The sequence below is a fragment of the Sylvia atricapilla genome, chromosome 11 (genome assembly GCF_009819655.1).
Source record: "Sylvia atricapilla isolate bSylAtr1 chromosome 11, bSylAtr1.pri, whole genome shotgun sequence".
NCBI lineage: Eukaryota > Metazoa > Chordata > Aves > Passeriformes > Sylviidae > Sylvia > Sylvia atricapilla.
Genome location: NC_089150.1, coordinates 15645701 through 15672329, shown reverse-complemented (window position 1 = coordinate 15672329; position 26629 = coordinate 15645701). Strand labels below are relative to the sequence as shown.

General features: G+C 40.5%; 1 protein-coding gene across 4 annotated transcripts in view; it reads left to right on the top strand.

Annotated features, from left to right (window-relative positions):
* Positions 1-36: 36 nt before the first annotated feature.
* Positions 37-26629, top strand: part of PBRM1 (polybromo 1) — a 55207-nt gene continuing 28614 nt past the window's right edge. The window contains exons 1-17 of one of the 4 annotated variants that reach the window (XM_066326837.1): positions 40-150; positions 2488-2619; positions 3634-3789; positions 4523-4620; positions 5196-5343; positions 7525-7665; positions 8318-8434; positions 8723-8791; positions 9563-9661; positions 10100-10185; positions 12713-12811; positions 14369-14460; positions 17741-17957; positions 22024-22165; positions 22639-22736; positions 25360-25636; positions 26452-26557. In XM_066326837.1, coding sequence (XP_066182934.1) covers positions 2572-2619; positions 3634-3789; positions 4523-4620; positions 5196-5343; positions 7525-7665; positions 8318-8434; positions 8723-8791; positions 9563-9661; positions 10100-10185; positions 12713-12811; positions 14369-14460; positions 17741-17957; positions 22024-22165; positions 22639-22736; positions 25360-25636; positions 26452-26557 — 1993 coding nt within the window. In that variant the 5' untranslated portion in view covers positions 40-150; positions 2488-2571. Of the gene's footprint in view, positions 151-2487; positions 2620-3633; positions 3790-4522; positions 4621-5195; positions 5344-7524; positions 7666-8317; positions 8435-8722; positions 8792-9562; positions 9662-10099; positions 10186-12712; positions 12812-14368; positions 14461-17740; positions 17958-22023; positions 22166-22638; positions 22737-25359; positions 25637-26451; positions 26558-26629 lie in introns of all 4 variants that reach the window. The other 3 variants (XM_066326834.1, XM_066326835.1, XM_066326836.1) reach the window with 3 other exon arrangements.

Genomic DNA, 26629 nt, shown 5'->3' with positions numbered 1-26629 from the left:
TTGGGGGCTGGGCGCGCTTTGCGGCAGCGGCGGCGGCGGCACCGGCGGTGTCGGGACGGGCGGTACCGGCGGGACGGGCCGGGCCGGGCGGACCCCGCGCACCCACCCCGGGTCGGCCGCGGCTGCGGGAGGCGGAGCGGAGCCGGCGGGGTGAGCGGCGCGGGTGGGGCGCGGGCCGGAGCTTGGAGGCCGCTGCCTCCCTTTGTGTGGCGGCGCCGCCCGAGCGCGCAGCGGCCCCGCCGCGCCGGGCCCGGGGCGCCGAGCGCCGCCTGCCCCTGTCACCTGCCCCGGGCCTAGGCCGTGTCGCCGTCCCGGTTCCCGGCCGCTGGCCCGCCTCAGCCCTTCCCGCCCTGTTCCCGCCGGGCTCCCGGCGCCGGGCCGGGCCCGCGGGTGACAGCGGCCGCTCCGGGGCGGGCCCGGCGGCAGCGGCGGGTCCTGCCCGCTGTGGCGGCGGCGCGGGGCGGGCCCGGGACACCGAGCTGCCCGCCTGGTGCCGGGAAAGGGGGTTTCTTTGTCTCTCGCCGGGAATAACGCCTCACCTCCCGGGCAGGGGTTCTGGCTCTTTGGGGAAATTACATATTGGGTATCTTTGTTTCTCGTCCCGGTGTTGGTAAAACGATGGATGTGCTATTCCTCTCGCTTTTTCGCCAGCTTTGCCCTTTACAGTGCCTGGCTGCTGGCAGCCCCCGCTTCCCATCCCGTAGCAGGTTTCAGTAGGATCGGTAACCGGGGGAAATTCTGGCTGCGTTTTCCTGCCTTGTTCTCTTTGCTAAATTTACCCTGTTTCGTGGTTTTGGTGAAACGTGGGAGATCTAGATATCAATAAGTACTACCCGCGGTATCTATTGGCTTTTAGCTCTGCTCTGCCTAGAGGCAGAAAGTGAACCGTGTGCTAGAATGCAGTGTTTTGTTTTACGTATATTATATCCGATGTGTGTAAAACGTGTTTGTGCGGAGAGGTTGGAGGGAGTGACACTCGTGGTCCTTCTGTTGGGAGAGACAGCCTTCTCCCCGCTGTGTATATCAGCATACCTGTGAATTAGTAATGGTCAAAGCATTTGTCGCTGTGGTTTTGTGACATTTTTATGGCTGGTGGGGGCAATTACCAAGGAGATGCTCAAGCTCCTGTTGCATTGGAGGTGTTGCATTGGTAGTGGTGAAGATTCTTGGTGTGACTGTTGAGAGACCCGTGAGCCAGCAGTGCGATTGCAGAAGAAACTCTGGGAGAGAGGTTCTTCAGTCAAACTGTGTTTCAGTGCACAACTGAGTTCTCTGTGTTTAGGAGTGTGGCAGTCTAGGGAGAAGTTTGTGTTTTGATGCCTCGCCTTCAGCGGGAGTGTTACATCAGCTCACTCTCACTGCGTGAGTGTGGCGTTGTCCAGACTGATACATGTTTTGCATGGTTGTTAAAGGAGAAAAACGTGTTTTGGAGGCTGTGTATGAGTGGTGAGGACATCTTGATCACAGCAGTGCCAGAATATGGCTGAAAGCCACAGCATTGTGCCTCAGACAGTAGACATGGAGCAGCTGATGTGCTGGTTGTGAGGTTCCCAAATCCTTATTTCAGGATGGGATTGGACTGAGTGTACTTTTGGGTTCCTGACTGAAGCAGAATTATTGATTCTGGTAGTCCCTCCTGCCTTTCTTCCACAACCAAGGAACGTGTTTCCCAGCACGTGTCTGGTGGAGCCACTCCAGGCTGTAGCCCTCAGATGAAAGTTGGAGGCAGTGCCAGGGCATGAGGCTGTTGTCAGTTCCCAAAATGAATTGCCTGCTGATAAACCACAGAGCTTCTCTGCATGTCTTTTCATGTGTTATGAAAATGTCCAGAGTGCTGAACAGGAAAAGAATCTCTCTGGGGCTTGATTGAAGGCAGGAGTTGGAAGAACTACACAGAAACAAACATTTTGCCATAAAATGGTGCTGTTTATTTCACATGGAATTTCTGGGAAAAAATCAGGCTTGGAAAGTGCTTAGAAATTGAAACAGTGTCTTTTTAGTGTATGGCTGCATACTTCTTGCTTGCTTCTGAGCATAAAAATCCACTGTGAAGAGAGATGGAGGTGCATTATCTTAGAGTTTATTAAGTGTTTGTTGACCTTAAGATTATATTGTTATAAGCACTGTACTGCTTTGCATTCTGTAACTTTTATAGCATTCTGGTTTGTACTCTCAGGTCAGGTATCACTTCTGTTTACTTTCTGCTCTGCTTGATGAATCATTCTCTAGCAAGTGGCTGTGAAATCTGTAATGCATATTCAGGAACGTTAGAGAAATGTATTTTTACTGTGACAATGACAGAAGTGTCTAGCATCCTGTGTACAAAATTACTTCATAGAGTTTCTGCTGGGCTAAAAAAAGTTGCCTTCTGTTGTTTCTTGCTTTTTTCTCTGTCACTGTAATTATCCACTTTATTCTTTGATTTTATTCTTCATCTACCTACTCTGAATTTTCTTCCTTCTGTCTTTCCTTTTTCTTGTCTTCCAGTTGTGGCTGTACTAACACCATTACTGGTTTGCCACTCCTGGAGTGTCCCCTTCTCGCAGTATCTGTGCTTGCCCATCAGACACCATGAGGAGATTGGCTTTTCGAGGTGCTGGTTCTACTCTGGTAAATCTGGTAAATTATCGATTGTATCTCCATCCCTCTGCCTTGGCCTTTTGCTTTTCTTTTTCTTGTTAATTATTCTTACCTTATTCATCTCATGTGCATGCCTGAAGTGATCTCTGTCTCTAACAAAAATGCTTGAATTGAACGCAGTTACGTTGTGCTGCTGTACCTTGTCAGTCGTCTGACTGCCTCCTAAAAGAAATTCCTGGATTTGGTTGGAAAATGGGGATAGGCTGGGATAGAGGCATCTGTGCTGTCCTCAGCCTTTGAGATAGCCACAGTAAAGATACTTTTCTGATGCTGTCACTGGAAGTTGGGAAATAGCCAACAACTTGTTCCATAAATTACCATAGTTGTTGGATGGTGGTTATTCATTTGTCACTGCTTATGTTGGTAAATGCAAAACTGTGGCTGTAAGAGAAGGGGGTTTTATCTGCTTCTCCATGGCTGAGCTGTTCATCCCCCACATAATGTGGGAGTGGGAGATCCTACAGTGATTCAGACCTTTTTTTCACTTGAATATAACACAAGGTATTCTGTGTATTTTCATTTGTAATTTGTGTTGGTTGGTTGGTTGTTGTTTTTTTCTTTGTTGGTTTTTAGTGGTTTTTTTTTAGTTTGATGTGTAATTAAGTGTTTTTACACCAGAACTGAGCATGTGTCTCTGTACAACTTTTTTTGTTGAAAACAGTGGTTCTTGCTTAGTTGTCTTGCATGAGATGGGGTATGAAAATGTAGAGAATTTGAGAATATATTCTGCAAAGAGCTGCTAAATTCACCTCCATCAGCGTGAGCTTGGGGCTTTCTGGCCTTGCTGTCATTGATGACTATAAAACTGTAGGAACATTTTGATTTCCATTTACACTTGGTAATTTCCACAAAGTTGGAGTTTACAGAAATGGCTTAACTGACCTGTAGCATTTGGCAATGTATCATCAGAAGCTTTGCTAGCTCTGCAGGTAGCTCTCAGCAGAGGGTTTGGATGCAATGCCAGGGCTTTAAGAATGTTTCTGTTCATTATAGAAGAAGTTGGATTCCATGGGTTCCAAGAGGCGAAGAGCAACCTCTCCTTCCAGCAGCGTCAGCGGCGGAGACTTCGATGATGCCCATCACTCCACCAATATACCAGGCCCAAGCAGGAAGAGGAGGAGACTTTCCAATCTCCCAACTGTAGATCCTGTTAGTGCCTTCTTACTGATTGCACCTTTTTACTTGGGGGTACTCTATTCCTGTCTGGAATGTGCTGGACTGTAAAATTAATGATCATGTGGAGCACATGTACACTGGTCCTGAATCTGTTCCTGCCTTGGTTTAGGACCTCATCCAGCTCTGGCCTTCACTTGGTTCTGGCTCACCACTTCCATCTTTTTCTCTGCTGTTTTGTTTTTGCTGCTTTTCTCTTTTTGCTGATGATTTTAGCAGATGGAAGGATGTTGGAGAATGAGCTGAAATCACAATGTGCGGAAGTTTAGAGCTGTGTCTGCATAGCAAATACAGAGAAATGAGTGGGGAATGGCACTGAATGATTGCTGAAGTGTACAATGCCTCTGCTATGCCTTTGTATGAGCAGTCTAATGTTAATTAACTGCAGAGCAGAAAAACCCATGTTGTTGTTGTAGATGCCTGCAACTTGGAAAGAATTGCACTGAATTAATTTACATTTTGGGTGTTTTACTTAGAATTAGCATTGAAATAAAGCTCCCAGTGTTCAAAAAATTAATGGAAATCCTCCAGTACCTGGCACACTTGTCAGGTATCCTGCTAAAGTGTGAGGTGCTCCAATTGCTTCTCACTTCTGCTTTAGGGCATGCTGTGGATTGGCAGCTTGTCCTTCCCTTTATAAGCAGGCTTTTTTTTGTTACCTCCTTCAGATTCTCTCCCTTTTCCTTATTGCATTGTTCTTGCCTTTCAGATTGCTGTCTGCCATGAGCTGTACAACACCATCAGAGACTACAAAGATGAGCAGGGCAGGCTCCTTTGTGAGCTCTTCATCAGGGCACCCAAGAGAAGGTAAGGCCACAGGTCTGGTTAAACCTTGAGCCCGAGATTTAATCAGGGAGATGTGGAAATTGATAAATACTTTAGCAAAAATTTGTGAAAAATCTGAGCTACATTTGTCGTTGTTTCACATCAGTGTTTGATACAACTGTTTAATGTAATTATTCAAGGGGGCATGCTTACATTGGTGCTCTTTTTCACGGGAAAAACAAGGATACACTGACTTAATTTAAAATGTTTCTTGTGACACTTGCCTAAAACATCTGTGCCTTTGATTATGAGATACTCAGTATAAGTGGTGGGATGTAATAATAAGGACACAGCTTGGGAAGGGTAATGGAAGTGACCCTTGAAAATGCGGTAGCTGAGTAAGAGGCTGGATTTTGTCTTAAACTCAGAAAACTGAGGACAGTAACAGAACATACATGAAGTGATCTGACAGATAGAACACTGTCCAGATCTTTTAGCTGTAACAAATGTATTGGAACTTTCTTTGGTTTATTTAGTAATAAACATGCACAAGCTTTAGTGCTGTGGTTTGGATTTTACTGCTTGGAATTTGATGCCTGTTTTTGTCATTGCAACAGAAATCAGCCAGATTATTATGAAGTGGTTTCTCAGCCAATTGATTTAATGAAAATCCAACAAAAGCTGAAGATGGAGGAATATGATGATGTGAATGTGCTCACTGCTGATTTCCAGCTTCTCTTTAACAATGCAAAGGCTTACTATAAGGTGAGTAAACTACATGTAAAGGCTCAAATCCATTGTAAAAGGAGTAGAGATGTTCAAATTCTTCCTTGGTTTGGCCAAAACCTCTTCAGTTTCGCCTGAAATATTATTGGTTAGAGAACAGCACATGTTGCAGTTATTTGCATATATTTCTGTAGTGTTGACTGAATCTTTTTAAGATGGCTACAATGGCAATTGTTCTGTGGAAAATTGTAAAATGTGGGGATGATCTTCATGTAGTTTTCCGAAAGAGATCAAAAGCAAAAATGGAGATATAAACTGAGAAAAATATTCCTCTGTCAAAGCCTTCTCATTTACACCATCTATGTAACCTTTTGAAATGGAGAAATTTTTTTTCCCTCCCAGAAGGATATATTTATGCTAACAACAAACTTATGGTAGGAGTGTTGAATCTTTCTCTTTCATTTGCCATTTAATAAAATGAGAAAAAGGCACACTGACTGTCATGGTTAGTGGTGATAGATATGAATGCAATGTCATCTAGACAGCCCCCTTGGTAATTCCCCCGAACTGAGTGTGTGTTTTACTGTGGATGTTAATGGGTTTTATTGCAGTTTTCATAAGGAAATGGAGAAAAATTGGATTAATCTTGTTTAATGAAAGACTATGTTGGATCCATAAAGCAGTGAAATTGTATGTGGTGAATGATACAGCAAATCTACACCTGCTAATATTGCCTTTCACATATCTTTGACTTTGGAGATGATTCAGATGGGTGCCTTCTGAATAGCCCAGCTGGGGTAGCCAGGTGACATTCAGAAAGGCAGTGTTTGTTCAACTTGTGTGTGTGTGTAGCAGCGTCTTGAAAACCATCAGATTTATGGGTTAATGCATTTGCACATTCTGCTTCCAGGAGGAAAAGTACAAAGATTTCCAAATCCATTTTGTACTCCTGGAGCTTTGCAAGGCACTCAGTGTGAAGGTCCCAACATTAATGGGGTTTATGTGAAGGAAAAGGACTTGATGGCAGGAAAGAATGATTGGAGTTTTACAAAATGTGTGCTGCCTTTCTTATAGAATTGTGGCCTCAAAATTTAACCGTGTCATAGAGATCTTGCATTAGACTAAAAATAGGTATCCATTATTCCAGGATGAAGGAATGTTGGCATTTCCAGGGAATTATGGAGCTGTGTGCTGGAGGTGTGGCACACAAACTTAACCTCCTCTTCTTTTCACCTTTTGGCATGGCATGGACAAACCAGGGACAGTGATTGATTGCCAAGGTCTTTATTCCAGCAGGTGTTTTATTGGCAGTGCTCGAGCAGAACAGCAGCCTTTGGGGTTTTTTGTGCTTCTAGTCAAGTCTCTCATCCTGAGCATCTTGCACTAATACAGAAGGAAGCAGATTTGGGGAACAGGACACCCTTAAAAATCTGCTCTTCATAAGCAACACCTGGTCTAATGTGCTGAGAATATTTAAGCCTAATAAGGCAAGATTAAGAGCAGTTCTCATGTTGGTTTCTCATTTGTATTACAAGCTCTCAGAGGTTGAGAGAGTGAAATAAGGGTGCAATCAGCAGTAATAAGGTGACATTATCAGCAGGATTACCTGAAATAGAGCCTAAATGACAGAGGAAAGGGAAGGAAAAATACATGGGTGGTAAAGCTGTCTTTGTTCTGGGCAATGTTAATATGCACATGCTTGTCTGCCACTATCAGCTCTGTATTTATAGAAGTTAATTTTCTAACTAACGCTTCTACCTCTTCTAAAATATGTATCTAGAGGTGTACCCAGGCAGTAGCATGTTGTCAGGATCTTTGGAATTTTCCAGTTAATGCTGAGTGTAAACCATTGCAGTTCTTTCAAAGACATTTATTTGCATTCTTTTATAGAAGTTAATTGTCAAGTGCCATGCAATAATGGCAGTATTGGCTTAAATCAGATTTCTGGGATACTGAAATTTAGTCTGTTTTAAATGCTGGTGTTGTACTTCAGCAAAACCAAGTGTTTTCTCCAGATTAATCTAATTGTCTTGTCCAAGCCTCAACCCAGCTGATTTTATTGCTAAGTTTTCTGAAAGACTTGGATGCTTTCGAGTGATACAGATTACATTTTCTATTACTGATTTAATGTGTTTAATACCTTTCAGCTAATAACTTATAAATTCCCCTCAGATGAGAATGCCCTGAATTTTGACTGGAATGTTTGATTTGTTTTTACAGCCAGATTCTCCTGAGTATAAAGCTGCCTGCAAACTATGGGAGCTGTATTTGCGCACAAAAAATGAATTCGTTCAGAAAGGTGATGCTGAGGATGATGATGATGATGAGGAAGGACATGACAATCAAGCAAATTCTGAATTAGTAAGTGTGGGCATGACACCTGCAGAAAGGGGAGGCTGTAACTTGATGGCAGCTGACTCTGAGAGGGTGAAAAATCATTGAGTAATATTTTCATTGTTAAGTTATGCCCCAAAGGGTACTTCTTATGCAAGTTTGTTAGTTAATCACTTCATGACATTGTATGTGGTTTACTTTTGCCTAGCAAAAAAAAAAAAAAAAAAAGCTGTGAGGGTTTCTGATATGGGTAAAAGCATGGTTCTGGTTTAGTTGGAATAATAGGAAGTGTGCTTGAATTAATGCCAACACTGAGGTGTATTGCAAGCAAGATTCATGTCTAATATCATCAGTTATCAGCAAGTGCCCCATTCAGTCAGTGCAGCTGTTCCTGGAGTGTTATGAGAGGAAATTTGGGCTAGCCTGGTTTTTGTGGTGTTGAGATGCACATTTTCAGTAACTGTGATGTGTATCTCTCAGTCTGCAGTGTAAAGCTGAAATTGGAGTTTCTAGTATACCTTTAGCTACATAAACGATGTTGTCTTCAAAAATTGCATCTGTATTTTGTAGCTGATTTTTTTCTGCCTTTGAAGTGTAAATTCCTGTATTTCAGTGCAACTTGAAGCTCTCCTCTCTGGCTGCTATTAAAACTTTTTGTGATTTTTGTTTCCTACATTAGTCATCTCCAGGTTACCTGAAGGAAATTCTGGAACAGCTTCTTGAAGCTATAGCTGTTGCCACAAACCCCTCAGGACGCCTCATAAGTGAGCTCTTTCAGAAACTTCCTTCTAAAGTGGTGAGTATTTTAATAATGTAGGTTGTGTTCTAAGTTGGAAGCCTGGACATTTCCATAACTGATGTTCCAGGCTGTGATGGCCACGCTCAGGGGGCAGTTCTCTGTTCTGCCTCATCAGCAGCAAACTCTACCTGTTTTTACTGCTGTTTCAGAACAGTAGTGTTCTGTTTTTGTAGTGAAAGTTTTAACCAGAAGAATAAATATTCTGAAATGGCTTGTTTTGTGAGCTGTTAGAACAAAAGCTTTGTGACTGTTTATAGTAATACATAAATTATTTCTGTTTTCCAGCAATATCCAGATTATTATGCAATAATAAAGGAACCCATAGATCTTAAAACTATTGCCCAAAGGATACAGGTATGAACATATTAATGTGTTAGGGAACAGCCTTTTTTAACAGTAAGCATTCCAGAATTGTTAGAAGTCAGGACTCACAGTGGCAGGAAAGGCAATGTGTTTTCCCCCTGCTGTTAAAGAACCTGCACACTGTGGTGATTCAGTGTTCTGTGCTGGGTTAGTGCTGCAGAAGTAGCTGTGTGGAAGATCAAGCATTGTGAGCTGTGGAGTGCTGGCTTTGAGCCAGAGTATCTCAGGCTCCTTGATGTTTAATGGCTTAAAGCAGTTCCTTGGCAAGTGCTGCTCATGTAAAACATTGGAGTACTGAGGCTTGCTTGTGCATTATCATCACCTACTTCTGTTCTAGTGCTATAAATAGATGTTTTGTACTGATGCTTTTTTCATCTTACTTCTCCAGTAATCTGAAATACTGTTCTGTAATTCTAGCATTTTGTGTAGTAGAGAGGGATGGAACATAGACTGATTGAACTAGAGAGTAAAGTTAAAACAGCATTTTGTCAGAACTCTTCAAAATGAAGGTAGTATGATCTGTTAAGTGTTTTTTTTTAAATCTTAGCATTCATGAGCTTTATAAAGACTTAGCATATATGTATGTTACTGTCTGTGTCTGGTTACTTTTTCCAGATACTTATCTGTTATCCTTACAAATAAGTTGTTCTGCTATGAACATTCCCTTTATTGAATATGAATTCCTTTGCTTTTCACGATTGGCTTAGTTCTCATGCTGTCTGAAGGTTGCCACTTTAACCAGTTCTGCTTCTTGTTGTATAGAATGGAACTTATAAAAGCATTCATGCCATGGCCAAGGACATAGATCTTCTGGCAAAGAATGCTAAAACCTACAATGAGCCTGGATCCCAAGTATTCAAGGTTAGTTTCATTTGTTCATAGTGTGATTTGAGTTCAGATTTTCTTAACTACTTTCTGTGCTGATTGATCCTTAAGTAAGTCTTGAGCATAAAGCTCTCAAGACCCTGTTTGCATTTTTTTTAACAGCTTTTAGTGGGGTTTTCTTTTTTATATTGCTTTTAGTAGAATTGGGGTACAAAAATGACAAAAACTCAGCTTGAAGCTGCTCAGGTCTTCTATTCAGTTTTTTCAGGCCACTGTAAAAATACTGTGTGGGTGTATTTCAGGCAGACTTTGTTCCATGCTTCATTTCTCTTTCTCATGCAAAATTGTTTTTTGTCTAAATGTAAAAACACCTTTTTTTTTTTTTTTTTTTTTTTTTTTTTTTAAGATAGTTCGATGTATTGGTTACAATATTATTCACTTTCAACTTTAAACAAAAAATCTTTTAATTGACAGGATGCAAATGCGATTAAAAAGATATTTAATATGAAAAAGGCTGAGATTGAACACAGTGAGTTGGCCAAGTCAAGCCTCCGAATCAGGTACTACAAATAGAGTTCTTTCTATAATCTCATATAAAAACCTCTATTGACATTCCCTTAATTGTGCTATGGAGAGTATTGTGAGAAATAATGGCTTGAAAACTTAGTGTTGTTTTAAAAGTTGTGCATTGGTTAAAATACTTTTGGAAAAAAAGCTTTTTTCATTGAAACATTTCTGTGGTGAAATATTTTTGTGATGTACTTGATTATGAAAAATAGTGTCAGTGGATCTTTAATAAGTTATGGCCATCTTCCACCATATGTTATTAAGTTATTAACAGAAAATGAATAGTGAAGAACAAGGTGCTTTGTTTTTTTGATAAATGCTGGATGTTCTTGAACCTTGTTAGGAGCTGAAACCAAAGAGCTCACGAGTAGAGGCAGAAACATAGGAGCAGAGCCTTGCGCAAAAGATACTTAGAGGGAAGTCCACTCTTGTTTGAAAAGCCATTTTAGCCATGAAAAGAGGCACAGGAACCTGAAGATCTGGATTTATGAATCACTGAGGCAGAGATTTGGCCTGAATATGCAGATATAAAACAGAGTTGATAGCTCTATTTGTTTCATGGAATGATTTTACTTAGGAAACAGCATTTTCTTCCTGTGAAAATCCATAGTGTACAGAGAAGTGATGCAGTCATTATAAATGTTTCTTAACTGAAATGCAATTAAATTTCTACTCATATAAGCATTCTATTTACAAGTAACACTCAGAAGTAGGTTTAGATGTTATTTGTCAATGTGAGCTGTGTCATTTATCTCCAATAAATAAAGTGATGTCTTGCAAGCCATTCAAGGAGCTGAGAAACTCTGACAGGGTGGAATCTCTTTATATATTAGAGCTGTTTGCTGCTGTTTGTTGCAGGGAAACCACTGTTGTCATTTCCTGCAAAAGTTTGTATGGTACAACTGGAAGCACTGTAACTGCCTTACTTAAGTGGAAGGTAGTTTAATTTTTTCTGTGTATATGGTGCCAGTTTTAAAAGTGTTGCCTAGGATTGTTATGTGAAATAAGTGGAAGTTGCCTGGTTGATTTTTACTGCTCACTGTTTTGAGAAGTAGTTTTACTGGTTGGTTTGTTCAGCATCAGCATCCTTCCCATGGTAGGTGAATCACTGTTGGAGCACATAAAAATAAAAAGCAGAAATACTCTTAAGAGTAATTCCTGACACATAGGTGAATAATTTTTCTTCTTAAAAATAGTGCCAGGAGACTTTGATTCTACAGACAGTCAACATACTTACGTGTTTGCTTAGCAGTAACTAGAATTACACAGAGGCATAGAGGTTTTTTATTTAAATTGTGATTGTATTTTTATTTTTCTCACTGTGTTGGCCATTGAGGAAGCTCAGGATGTTAGGGTGTGTGTCATATTTATTTCTGAGGCTCAACGGTTTTTCTTTAAAATTAGCCTGATTGTGTAAGAAGGGATGACAGATAAATCACACTGGTATTTGTTAGCTGAATTCCTCTCTTGCACTGCCAACCCATTTCCACTTCTCAGCTGCCTTATTCTAGATGTTCTCTTGTGTACTGTGTCCTCAACAGACTTTCAAATTCTGAAGTAATCTATCAGAACCATTGACAGCTCCCTTCTTTGTTTCTCCAACTTGGGGGGAAAAATAATGTCTGAAGGTGGCTACAGTAATATTGGGCTGAATGCAGAAAAACTTGGGATAAGAGAAGAAGTGTCATGAAAACCAAACCTTTCACTTGCTATTGTGTATTTCACTGGTTGCTTTTTCTATTGAGCCATTTTTTTTGTTTGTTTTTTTTTTTTTCTTTCTCAAGAATATGCTTCACAGAATCATTATTTTTATTTAAATTGCTAAATGTTTGTCTTAAAGGGGACTTCTCCTTTACCTATTGCTGATTTGGGTAAAATTCCCTCATAAGTTCACTTCAAGTGCATTTTCTATATTTTTCTTCTGAATTTACATCTGTTGTTCTTTGTCACTGATGGCTCAAACTCAAGTCATCACAATGCTACTAACCTAAGCTTTATATGTTGCCCCTGTGTCAAAAAATGTTTTTATTGCAGAGCTCATTGTTTCCTTTGCCATGCTAAACGGCTCTTTGTGGGTGCATTTAACTGTCCTCCCTTAAAGTGGCAAAATTGAATAGCTTGATAATATGCACTGCCAACCAAGGTGACAGTGGCTTTAGGTGTTGATAAAACATGACTGGACTTGTGTGATTGGCATTATCAGGATGCTAAGGAACATTTTGTTGGCTGCTTTCACTGCTGTTTAGGCTGAGCTGTGTGTACAGCTATCAGTGCTTGAGCTAAATGTTACTTTCTTCTGACTTTATAAACAAAATCCTTTATAAACATAAATGCTGGAGCACTGAAAGGATCTCAGTATTACTTATCTTTTAGCTTCCAAATGTCTGTCTCTGAACTTTTTGGCTGATCTATCAAAGTGATTCTGTAAAAAGCTTTTTTCTTGCTGCATCTTTTCATGGGTTTATGGTGGGCCTGTTTCTTTTCCTCCCCCTTTCCTTGGCTTGCCTCTCCTGCCTTAAGGACTGCATCAAATTTGGCTGCTTCCAAGCTGACAGGTCCTTCCTCACAGGGTAAAGGCAGTGTTGGGGATGAGAGAAATTCTTCTAACAAATACTATCGGTAAGTAAATTGTGCCCTTGGAGGAAAAGCTGAGTCATCATCCTATGGAAATGCTAAATTTTGTTTGATTTTCTTCCTCATCCCTGCTGTGGTGCTTTGGGTTAGGATGAGATGAATGTTGGTAACACACTGATATGTAGTTAGTGCTGGGTGAGCAGTGTGTGCAGTCCTTTATACTGGCTGATGGACGGTGGCAGTGCTCTGTGGGGTACACAGCACACTGTGTACAGTGGGACAGCTGCAGCAGCTGGCTCTGGCAGCACAGGCATAAAGCCAGCTGGGCTGCTCAGCTGTGGCTGATGGCCCTGCTGAGGTAGGGAACCTGGTTGTGGAAGTGCATCTTGTAGGTGCTCATGGGCTCAACAACAGCAGAGCAGCCAGGGGTGGGTCAGGATGCTGGGGCCGGATCTGCACTGGCAGTGGGAAGGTGAATTAGTGCTCCAGGGGCCCGTGGCACCTCAGGGCATCACAGAAGAGGGGCTACAAGGGGATGTGCTCATGATCCAGGTGTGGACTTGCACACCCTGTCAATGGTGTTGCTATAAAAATGACCCAGGTGAATGAAGGTTTTTTGGTGGAAAGAGGCAAAGCACAGCAAGGACAGACCCAGAAGTGGCTTCATGAGGCCACAGCCCAGTACTGCACACCAGCACTGCTGCACTGGAGGACTGCAGGGACAGGTGGAGCCCAAAGTCATGGACTAAAGGAACTGAATGGATGTTTTACAGGGACGGCCCACAGACTAAGGAAATTATATCTGTGTGTTTGTATCAAAAGGCAGGAAAGGATGTACAGGAAAGTGTAGGGCCCAGGCATGCACTGAACCCATCTGCCTTTTCCCAGTTTTCACTTGGCTCCTGCAGGACAAGGCTGAGCCTGTTTCTGGAGGTGCCTGAAGAGTTCATCTTGTAAAAAGGCAGAGAGTGTCAGGCATAGCTTATAGAGTGATATGAAATACTGTGTCCGAGGTTTGGGACAAAAGAGAGTGATGCTGAAGAAGTCTTGGTGAGACAGTAGCTAGTATGGATGCCAGTTTACTCCACCTAACAGGCATAAGAGGCTGTTCCATGTGTAGGCACTGTGTGTGCTGAAAATACCAAAGGTGGGGATGAGGGAATGGGAGCAGATAGAAAATACAGCTTTTAGTGTGTTGAATTCCTTCCTGCAGACAAATCCCAATGAAACAGGGTCAAATAACGAAGTTATTAATTGGGAGAGACTTATCATTCTCCTTCTCTTGTAATTAATAAAATACTCAAGTATATGGGATAGGACAGAAGGTAGTAGGTTACAGCTCAGTTTTCTGGCTGTGTTGGATGGACAAGCTCATAAAATAGAGGCAGACTCATGGCTTGGTGAGAATTTCTCCTGTTAAAGGCTCCAGCCTTCTTTAGTCATGGCTGTGTTCCTGCTTATGGAGTCATGAGCTTCACTTGTTTGCTCACACACTTTGGGTGACTGTTAATGGTTAATGTGATAACCCTTTCCTTTGTTTTCATTTTAATTTTCTCCTTTTTTTTTAATTTTAAAATTTCTTTAACTTTTTCTCTTCCATAGTAACAAAAGATCAGCCCAAGGGGATCGTTTATCAGCAATAACCATGGCATTGCAATATGGATCAGAAAGTGATGAGGATGCAGCTTTGGCTGGTAGGAACTGAAATGCAGTTTCTCTAATTTCTTTCATTAAAATGTTCACAATGAGCAAGTCTGTAGAGCTTCTGATAAAGTCAGATACATTTATTTCAAAAATATTTTGCGCTCAGTGTGTAATTCCTTTGAATCTACAGCTAGTGAGATAGGGTAGGCTAAACTTGCAGACATACTTTGAATTTTCTGTGTGTTTCCAAGTATACTTACCCAAGCTTTAGGGAGCGTTTACTTCGTTGTATTCCTTCTAAAATGGAACAGAAGAGGAGATACTGGAGAAGACATTGGGTGCTCCATGTAGCAAATGAGATTGGTAGTGCTGGAATTGTTTCTTTGTTTAATTTTTTTGTTTACATTATTTCTTCACTGATGTTGAAAGATGCATCTGTTCAATATGTATTATTGGGGCATTTATTTCTTACCTGGTAATTGAACTGTACTCCCCACAGTTTTCTAGTGCATGGGTGTGTAGAATTTTTTGGATTTTAGCTTTTGCTGTAAACAAAAGCATTTTGATTCCTGGTTAGCTCAGAGTTTGGTTATTGCTTCAGGGCAGCTGTTTTCTGGGAGATGTGGGAAATATTTATTAGCTGAGTTTTGCTTGTTTGTTAGCTGTTATTTTTTCCAAATTGCAATGCTGTAGAAACATGTGACTTTTTATATTTTAGTGATTTAAATTCTTGCACTGATTGAACCACTTTCAGGTGCCACCTTTGCTATGGACATTACAGTGATTTTCATGGGACCTCTCTCTGTGAGACTTCTGCCTTGCTGCTGTGAAGCTCTCCTATCTTTATTGCATTCACCTAAGAGGCAATGTTATTTTTTTGGGCAGACTTGTCACCTCCTAAGATTTTCTGTCCTTCCAATGTACTACTTGGACAACTTTACGCTGTCAGTTGCTGGGTGACCAGGGTTTATCTTTAAACCAAGTGGTATTTTTATTAATTGTTCTGTTGTCTCATTTTTTTTCATTCCTCTAATGCTTGGTAAAGTAAATGAGAACAGGGCTCCGTGACTGAGCATTAATAGAACTCTCTCCTTCCTGAAACAGAGTACTGAATCTTTATGAGCTTCTTTGGTTGTAGTTGTTTCCTAAGCAATGAACAATATCAGTTTCCAACTGAGAGTTTATCCTGACAGCTGCAGATGGTGTTTTGGTGTGATGGACTGTGTAGAACATTTCCAGCTCCAGTGGAGAGCAGCTTTGGCAGCTCCCTTGCTCCTCATTACGAGTCTATAGAGGCAGGCAGAGGTGGTCATTATGTATTGCTTTCGTGTTTCTAATTTTGTAAACAAGAGTGTTTAATTCTTACTGTATCATTTAGAGACTGCCATAAAAACAAAAGCAGTATCCAGTTGTAAACAGTCTTATTCAGTTGACATTGAGCATTCGTTGTTGTTTGGGTGCTTTGGGGACCACAAAGGAGACAGTGGGGTTTTTTGTGGTATCTGCAAACTGTAGTTGTGGTAACAGCAGCACCAAAGGGCGATAACTGGCTGTCCCTCTCCTCTGCCAGTGCTTTTTGGGGATGTGGAACCAGGTGCTACTGAGTGTTAAAGAATCACTCTTGCATCACATTGTTTGCTCTATAAGAACAAAAATATTATTGCAAAAATAAGATTTTTTTCTACCTTCTAGTCTAAATGATACATTCTTCTTTGGCTCTTAATAGAGAGGTTCTTAACTTAAACTATAATTGTCTAGATATGTAAGAACATACGATGTTTACACATCACTTTTAAAAACATGCACATTAGAATGAAAATATTTATAGCTGTACATTATATAAATATAAAAATACAGTAAAACTATAATACATAAATGGTTTCATTTTAGTACCATTTAAAATTACTAATTAATACTTAATTTATGAAGATTTCTATTTAAGGAATGCCTTGTGTTCTACTTTAAGCACAAAGAAAGTACATTCCTTACTTAGGGTATTGAACTATTTTGTTGCTGGCTCACACATTGCAGAGAACAGCAAATGCTTGACTAGTCCCTTTATGTTTTCTCTTTCTTAGAAACAAGTTATTCTGCTTTTTCTGTTTGTTTCTTACTTTTTGGTGAAGCACTCAGAACTGAACAATTTGAGTAAACAGACCAAACTCTTTGGGCAGAGTAAACCATAATATATTTTTGAAACTTTTCCTGATTTCAGTGATAGCGCCAGTGGTTAGTTTCTACCTGAGTTTTTCTGTCTAGCTCCTGCTTTGCTGGCTGTGGTTTAGTGGATGCTGGGTCATTAAGTGATGCTGATTGGCATCATTAGGATAATTTTGAGTGTCACCCTGAATCAGTAATGAACATCTTCATTGCATGTTTGCACCTCTGCTGATGCCTGGTTGTGTTTTAGCTTTGCCTCTGACCCTGGTAGATCTCGCACACTGATGTAGATCTGGTGTCAGGCTGCAGAGGAGCAATGACAGCACTGTGTTGTTACAGTCTGAGTGTCCTTGTCACCATTTCTAAATGACTTTACTGAATGTGGATAGAGAACTTGAAGCTGTGCAGCCTCCTCTGAGCAATAATAATGGAAATGCCAGCTGGAAACCTGGTGTTAGAGAACTGTGTTTTGTGTAGCTGAATTACCCAGTGGGTCACCTGCCAGGCTGTCCTTCAGACTCACAGAGGGGAAAAGGGGTGAAGAATTTAACTCTAGCATGTGCAACGCCATGTAGGTTTTGTTATGTCTATCTGCAAGGTACAAATTGCACTGTTTGTGCTACTTGTAAGTGTAGTAGAATTGGCCATTTATTTCTTCCCATCCTGTGTTTCCAGTACCAGTGTTTTCTCAGTCCTGTTGTGTTTTGGCTGTTCATGTAGTGTTTCTCCTCATTTTATCTGCAGTGTTAGCTCTTCATAGCTTTTCTTTCAGTCATCCTAATCCTGAAACAAGATAACCAGAAAAGTTTGCTATAAAATTTTGAAATACTTACTATGAATTTTTTAGGCTTATTACATAATCACTGTAAAACATTTATTTCTTCTTCATTTGCTGTATATTTTAGAGAGGCATCATCAGGCTTTAGTGTCAATTTTTTCTGCTTCACAGTTTTGCATTGAGCTATGATTAGTATTGTCTTAAGAATTGCAATAAAGTGCCTTTTTTGTCAGCTTGAGGCTCATTAGATATGTGCTGTGTGATTTTTCTGAGGTGTGAATCTGACTACCAGAGAGGTGTTTCCTTTTCTTCTTCTTTAAACTATTATCCACCAAAAACCCCACTCTGAGTTGTCCTGCTGAGTTTCCTGTTTTTCCTTTCTCCCTGTGCAGCTGCTGCTCGTTACGAAGAGGGAGAGTCTGAAGCTGAGAGCATTACCTCCTTCATGGACACTTCCAGTCCTCTTTACCAGCTTTATGACACAGTGAGAAGTTGTCGGAATAACCAGGGCCAGCTCATCTCTGAACCCTTTTTCCACTTGCCCTCCAAGAAAAAGTATCCTGATTATTATCAGCAAATCAAAACACCCATTTCATTGCAGCAGATCAGGTAAGAAGACAGAATGCAAACTACATCTGGTGTGAAACTTTTCAAGGGTTTCTTTTATTCCCAGAATCTTCTCTTATGGTCAAGTTGTTGGTACCTAATGCAGTGTTTGAACCATCTCTCCTCTATATCTGATTGCTGCTTGTTTCAGCTCAGTCTGCATTAGTCTTTAGATCATCTGTGATACATGGCTGCTGGTGGGTTTATTTTTCATTGGATTTCATTTGTTATGTGCCTGAAAATTGCCATGTGAATAGTTCTGAAGGCTAGGTGTGCAGCAGAGATGAAAGTTTTTGCAGTACTCCCCACTTTTCTTTTCCCCTGACCATGATGGCTTGATTACCTCTTGCTGCCATGTTTTTTAAGTTAGTCTTCAGTGTGAATTGTAGGAAGATGGTTGCAGTTACAGTCCTCCTGTCTAGGTCACTGAGTAACTGTGGAGAATAATTATTTTCATGATGGTATAGCTGGTCTGGACTGAAGCCAGCAGTTCAGTATTAATAAATCTGTGAGCCATGGAAGGTCTGTGAGCTGCCAGAGTGCAGTTGTCAGATTAAAGACCAGAGTGAAGTGAGCAGTGTCTTTCTTTAGTGGCTCAAGATAAACCAGTATGATGGGTGTGAGCAGGGTCCTTGGAGCATTAACAGGATTGAATGGTGCTGCCCAGCCTCTGGGGCCCAGGCCTCCTGCCTGGTGCCCTCTGGGGCTCCAGGCCCTGCCTGACCCACACCCTGGGATACCAGTCCTTCAGCTTCAGTGAGGGAGCCCTCAGCCCTCCCACTGCTCATCCCTTTGTAATCCACTCTAATGCACAGGTCTGTACATTTTAGTTATCCATAGTACAGGCTGTCAGATTTGATGTAACTGTTGAATCAATAGTGTCTTTTTTAAAATCAGAAGCTAACAAAGGTGCTTTTTGGTTTATCTTGTCAGAGAGTGTTTTGCATGTGCTGGGGAATAAAAGCTGCCACACTGGTTATCTCTCCGTCAGTGGCTTTAAAGCATTTTTTCTTATATCTTAGTACAGCTGTAATAGTGGCAAAGAAAGTGTCTTGCCTTGAAAAAAGCACAAAATGTACTTGATGAAAAAGCGAGCAGTGAAATTGAGAAGAATCATTGGCAGTTTGTGCCTGAGTGTACCTAAAAGTGTTGGCTCAAATTATATATAAACAGATTTGTTTGAGAGAGATTTTCCATTAAAAATACCCTTGGTATCAGTTATAGAACAAACAGCTTGCCATAGAGAAGCAGCTGCATTTCTGCTTTCCTTACAGTGTAGGCAGGTTGCATCTGGCTGTGTGAGCAGCACAGAAATTCCATCCAAGTGTATGAAGAACTGTAGAAAAAAGTAAGTTGACTTACTGCCTGGGGGCTTAGAAAATAAAAAATGGAACAGCCAGGCTTTTTAGAAATAGTGTTTGAGGCTCACCAATTAAAGTATATTTGTAACTGCAAACTCTAAAATTCAACTGTCTTTTAAATTACTGTGTAATCTTCACTTCTTACTGTACCTAAAAAGCCTTGAAGTCATGCATATGTACAATAATTGATGTGCTTTAGGGAAAACTGAAGCATCATGACTTTGCTGGTACTGCTAATATGCCTTTAAGTATTCAAAACTGCCACTCAATTGGGGTAGAGATTGTTTGTGGGGTTTTGGGTGTTTGGTTTTCTGTGGGGTTTTTTCCTTCTTTTCTTGTGGTGGTGGGGTTTTTTTTGGTGCTTAGTGGTTTGGAGATTTTTTTTTTTTTTGAGATGTACATAAAGAGATCATATCTTCTGTTCCCAGATGGGGAGAGAAAAGTTTAGTGTCCCGGTGAAAAGCTGAAGGAGGTGGAGTGAAGTCTGCCATTCCTGTTTCATGTCTGTTTGGCTCTGGCATCTGGCTGCCTCAGCTGTCCTGCCACAGTGAACTGTGAAATGTGTGGCTGTTGCAAACTTTACAGCTTGTCATGTACTTTAGGGGGGTTGTGAGTGCTCAGTGCAGAAAAAGTCTTTAAAAGAATACATAATTTCCAGAGGGAGTGTGAGAGTGTGTTTTGGTTTAGTGAGATTTTACTATCCCAGCATCTCAGTCACTTTGAGTGTTATGAACCTCAATCATTTGAGCTGAGTGCTGATCCTGAGGCTGTTCCTGGATGTGGGAGGTAATAATGATGATGGCTTTTAGTTGTCTCCTAATTTCCTCCTGGCTTGCTGTTGGCAGAATCACAGAAGAGCTGAGGCTAAAAGGGAGATCATCCCTGCCCACAGCCTCGTGTCCAGTCAGGTTTTGATGATCTCCACAGATGGAATAAAAGAAAAAAGTTGCACAACTGATCTTAACCTGGTGTTTGAATTTTTTCAGTAGGAAATTTTTAGGCTGTTTGTCTAATAAGTGGACCTTTTGGTTATGTGGAAAGAGTATGTCTCACCTTCAGTCCTTGCAGACATTCCACCTGGAAGGACTGATGGGTTTGCAGTAGACATTTTAGGGAGTTGAGTGCCAACTTACAGTATTCTTTTAATTAATATTCTGATTTCAGCCAAATTAAATGTCATGCCAGTGTTGTTTTGGGCTTAGCAGTCTTATGAAACTGTAGCCTTTCATTTAAACTTTTTTTCCTCATTTTGCAAAGGTAATTTTGTTTAAAAGGAAATTGTTTTTAGCTGTACTCATGCTTTCAGGTACAATTATATCCCTGCCAATAATTTTCACAGAAATTTCTCTTAGTTTCTAATGTATAATTTGTGTTACGTTGGCAGTGGCTTTCTGTACAGCTGTGGGTTTGGTTAGTTTCAGCCTCGCTTTGTGAAATAAACTGATGTTTATAAAATCCTTTCTTCCCAAGATTGGTGAGATGGCTTGTTAAAAATTTATTGGAAGCCGCACTTCATCCTCTAATTCCAGGGAAGTCATGATGCTTGAGTTGTGTTGAGTATGAGTGTAATTAAATCTGTTCAAAATACTTATGTAAATAACCTACCTAATAAATTGTCCTGTTGTTTGCTGACAGCACCTACAGAGAATGGTTGGAGAGGAGATTCTTTGCAGGCCAGAACAGGATTACTTCTGTGCCTGTACATTTCTCATTCCTCATGTCCCTGGAAGTTGTCACTTTTCAAACCATTCAGAGTCTGGATTTTTACTTTTACTTCAGGCCTTTGATGAACAAAGTTGTGAATGTAAAATGTCTGCTTAAAATCAGGTGGCCTGCACCTTGATTGTGGGTAGTGGATAAGCAAATGGTGGCAGGAGCAAGCTTGGGACTGAAAGGTTTCATGTTAAATTTATTTTGTGGTAGTGATAATGGTCCTTCAAGCAGGGACACATTTAGCCAGTGCTGCAGAAACCAGCCTGGATTTAGAGGTGGAATGTGACTGGTGAATGTGCCAGGCAGGAGGGTGAGGAAGCTGTGACAGGCTTAGGGGCTTGTGCTGCTGCAGATTAATATTTTCTGCTGTATGTAATGAAGTATTGGAAGGTTTAAAAAAAGATGGCTAGAACTTGCAGCATTGGGCAAAAAACCACATTAGGCTAAGCATTAATTCATGTTGATTCATTTAGCATATGAGAAATGACTTTTTTGTTGTTGTTATTACTCCTCTTGTAACTGTTTTCATGTGAAGTGCATTTTGCACATACCACCAATCAACAACCAGGCATTTTTTAAGATAAGGCACAAATTGGAGGGTTTAACACAAGAGGTTCTGGGTGCTTTTGGCTCTCACTGAGAAGGAACGGAATCGATGGAGGGAAAGCAGCGTCTGAGGCTGTGCAGAGCTGGCCTGGCCTGAGCTCAGGGCTCAGGGGCACTGCAGCAGTTTCAGCAGGCTATGCTGCTGCCTCTCCTGAGTATGAAAACAGGACTTCAGTCTCACTACTTCCAAAATTCCTGAAACGATTCTTTGAGATCTGTTTCCCTAATATAGTCACGAGTGTAAGATGTTACTAGAGAATCAAAACGTAAATCCCATTTCTGTAGTTAGAGCTCTTTGACTATTGATTTATCATGAAAATGAGGGTATTAAAGAACTGTTTTGCACTGTGTAACAAGTGAAATAGTTGACTGGTATTTCTCTTTCACAGAACCAAGCTGAAGAACCATGAGTACGAAACTTTAGATCAGTTGGAGGCTGATCTGAATTTGATGTTTGAAAATGCCAAGCGCTACAATGTCCCCAATTCTGCCATCTATAAAAGAGTGCTGAAAATGCAGCAGGTTATGCAGGTATGTGGAGGAAAACAAACAGAAGGATATAACTTCACATGCAAATTTATTTCTCTAATGGGTATTTTTCCAAAATAATTTTTAACTAGACCTTATTTGCAGAAGTATTTTCTTGCTTAGGGGGAAGTATGGGAATGGAGAGCATCATGAAGTGATTTTTCCTCAGCCCACTTGCTGCCTTCTGTGATTTCTCTCAGTCACTTTATTCCTTACTGTGACTTCTAACCTAATTAAATTCTGAGAAAATTCATGATGTAGGGTTGTTTTTTAGAGTTTGCATGTAATTGAATAAGGCTAAAACCTTTCAGATTTCATTAAGTATTCCAGCTAAGTGCTGTAGTCTGAAATGGCATTGTTTTCACATTGGTTCCTCAAAAGTTGATCTGTCAGTTAGAAAGAACTATACTGCTCTTTAATTCTGTTCTGGAAATGTACAGCAGTGAGTTTGGCTTCAGGATTTGTTCTTTTTTCAGGCAAAGAAGAAGGAGCTGGCTAGGAGAGATGAAATTGAGGATGGGGACAGCATGATTTCTTCTGCTACATCTGATACTGGAAGCTCAAAAAGGAAAAGGTATCTGCTTCTGTAGTTCCTGCAAGCCATAACATTGCTGCATCTCTTTTTGTTAAAGAGAGTATTAAACCATGGTCTTTGGCATTTGTGTAAGGATTTGTAATTCTGAAATATCATTAAGTGTTGATTCGAATTAATTCAAAACTATTTGCTGACACTTATTTCCCTATTTTGGCTTATTAGTTGGCAGTTGTCAGCATCAGTTCAGTAAGTAAAATAGGCACTGTAATTGCACTGAATTAGATGATTTTGTCAGTGGATTTCAGGATTTTTTGTGGGGAGTTGTTTTATTTTACCCTGACAAATAGATAAACTCGTTATAAGAGGCTGATTACTTAGGGTCCTGTAACATAAACTAAATTCCCAGTGATTTGCAATAGACTCTTCTACTGAGCATAATGATAGCTTATGGAAGGTATTCTTTATAGAAATAGCTGTTTTGTAATTAATACTAGTGATGCATTTCACTCCAGCGAGACGTAGTTTCTCCAGTCTGCCTTATGGTGTCATTCAAAATAAATTCCAGCTCAGATAATACTATTGCAGTGGTAGCAACAGCCAGTGTAAAATTGCAATTCAGCATCTTTCTTTGGTGTTGCTTATGAACATCTTGGATATTTATTTCTTGTTTTGTCAGAGGAACAACAGTTGTGGAGGGAGGAGGGGAATGGAGTAGATCATTAGCAAAGGGTCACTGAAGAACAATCAAATAAGTGCAAAAATATACAGTCATTAAAAATCTTCAGAGAGAAAATATGAACATGCCTTTAGGAGGTAGTGCAGTCTAGGGATGCTGGGAAGAAGAAATGTAGTGGAAAAGAAGGGCAGGCCACAGAATCAAGTAATCAAGTAGGAACAAATTGCAAAAATTGCTAGCTTTGTGATCTTTGGAGTCAAAAAGGAGTACTAACCTAATCAGCAAGTCAAATTGTCATCAGTGAGCTTTTAACCCCATGCTGCTTTTGATCACCTTGTGCCAGACAACACTGAAGTGCTTGAAAGGAAAAAATCTGTCAGGCCTTGTCATCTAAGAACAATAAAAGAGGGAAGGGAAGAAGGGATTTTCCATGTTCATAGGCAAGGGAGATCAGAATGATGCCTGAAGAGCACCTGAAAATGCTTTTGATGTTGTTACTTCGATACTTGTTATCCATTCACTTGTGGAATGATAGCAAGGAAAAGAAGATCATAAATGCTGCTGATCACAGAAGTGAAGCAATGAGAGGAATTCCAAAATGTTGCTGGAAAAGAAAACCAGTAACCCCTGTAAAATTCATCCTGTTGGGAAAATAACAGTTACCCAGAAGAAAGTTGTCTGAATGTCCCATTTGATGTATCGGATGCATGACATGAATCTTGAGTATTGGCAGGCCTTTTGCTATTTCTGCTTTGGTTTTACTTTGCCTATGTCTGTTGAAATGAGTCAGAAAAACCTGGAAACACGTTAAAATAGGGAATTTGGCAGCATGTCTGTGTTCTGGCATTGCTCATCTGCTAGTGGGAACAGCTAACCAACATCTGCCAACAGTGGTAATTATTAGTCCATGGAACATATATTTTGAAGTTTTTTGTTGTTAGTTTTCTTCAGTTATTTCACTGATCTCACCAAGGAGTAAGAGGTATCCAAGGCAGAAGACTGTTCTGAATTAGGTATATTTAAATGTGTGATGAAAAGATCCATATCATGGGAAATCTGTTTTGCAGTTTGGTTTCTAATAAGTTGTACTGGGATATTTTGCACATTCTGCAATTGAAGGTAGTTTTTGTGGTGGTTGTTGTCTTTGCAAATAATATACTAGTCAAAGTTGTAACTACATCTGAGCTGAGACTATACATTATTGACATAAATTTTCTTCTCCCTTATTTGATTTGCTTATAGGCTATGTACTCTATGTGCAGGAAGACATGTACTGTTTTGTGATAAGCTGGGTCTTGGTTGTGCTGTCAGATTCCTTGAGATAACCGTAACAGCTACACAAAGGGTGACTAATATTTGTGGGGATAGCATGTACCATTTTCTACCTGGGTTCACAGTCTTGGTGAGGCTTTATTGACTTCAGACTTCATTTGCATTGACAGATATATAAGCAATTCTTTCTATTTCATCCTTGAAGTCCATCCTTGGTCCTTACTGAAGAATATATACAAAATTACTCTGAGATAAATAGCTCATGTCTTTGATATTCTGTGTTCACCACAAATAATCATGAAGGTACTGGAGATTTTTACCCTGTTCACTCTGGATTTCAAGCTCTTGGATCCAGGTGCCTGATCATGACTGGTCTGTTTTCTCTGCAGCTGGAAAGTGCTCAGAGCTCTTTTTGGCCTTTGCACTTTGAAAAATGAGTTAGTTGGTATATTTTGTAGAACACTTGACCTGAAGGCCAGTGAGAGAAAAATCATCTTGAAGAGTTGTTTCCTGTTTCTGTGTCAGGCTCCTGGTTATGATGCTGTTGTCATTTGCAAATTCTAGTGTACTATCTTAATGTTGAACTTCTTGTGTGTGTTTAGGTGGTTCTGGTTGTTTCATCATGGTAGAGGGTAATACAATTTTGATATTAGTGTTGGAAGTGGAGATAAGTGACATTTATTCCTTTCCTTTGTGTTCTTTTTAACCTGACAGTAAAAAGAACATACGAAAGCAGCGGATGAAGATATTGTACAACGCGGTTCTGGAAGCTCGAGAGCCCGGCACGGGCCGGCGGCTCTGTGATCTGTTCATGGTTAAACCATCCAAAAAGGACTATCCAGACTATTACAAAATTATCCTGGAGCCAATGGACTTGAAGATGATAGAGCACAACATCCGCAATGACAAGTACGCGGCAGAGGAGGCCATGATTGAGGACATGAAGCTCATGTTCCGGAACGCCAGGCATTACAACGAGGAAGGCTCCCAGGTACTCTCTGGGGTCAGCAGCCACGCTTCTCACTGCTGCTTTGCAAACATAAACTGCTGTTAGGATGGTTTAACTTGGACTATTACTCATATTATTTATTGTAATTGTTTATTGAACTAAAATAGAAATTCTCAGAACTTCTGAGAAAGGATGTCTTAGGAAGAAAACAGTTTTGTTTTCATGGAAGTGGAGAGTGCGGGATATCAGACTAGAAGACCCAATTTGTTTAACTCAGCAAAATGAGTCTGAAAGGAATGTGGTTTTCATTTAGAAGTGTTTTGTTGGGTGTATCTATATTGTGGTGTTTCTCAGGCAGCAAGAATGATGTGAAACAGGGTGGTCATAAGAAACCTCCAGTTCTTTCTGATAAGGAGCTTGATCAGCTACTGCACAGGACTTCACCACCAGGATTGGGTTTGAATACCCCAGGGCTGTTCTAGTCCTTTGTACCTTGAGGAACCACAGTGGCTCAAGGAATCTTTCATTGTTCAACAGAAGGGTTTGATGAGGAAGTTGATAACACAGCTGCCTCTTGCCATTCTGTAGTCTTTGGAATAGAAATGCAGCTTAATTGGATATTTTCCTCAACGTTTGTAGCTCCCTGATTTAGATAGTGTCATCAGTTCTGTTTACCTGTGCAAGTCAGTTAAAAAGAAAGGCTTATTTCTGAAATGTACACCTTAAATAAAATACTCAGTTTTGCTTTCAGCTTTTCCAAATTAACGTTTAAGTGTTTCTTAGGAGCTAGTTCTAAACTAGTCTAAACACAGTAAACCTTGTTTTCGTTGGATTTTGATTACTTTACTGAATAATAGGTGTACAATGATGCCCATATGCTGGAAAAGATCCTTAAAGAAAAAAGGAAAGAGCTGGGACCCTTGGCTGAAGATGATGATGTTGCATCCCCTAAACTAAAGCTAAGTAAGACAACCTTTTGCGTTGCCTTGTCTCATTTCAGTGCTTAAGACACAATACAGGTGAACAGATCTTCCT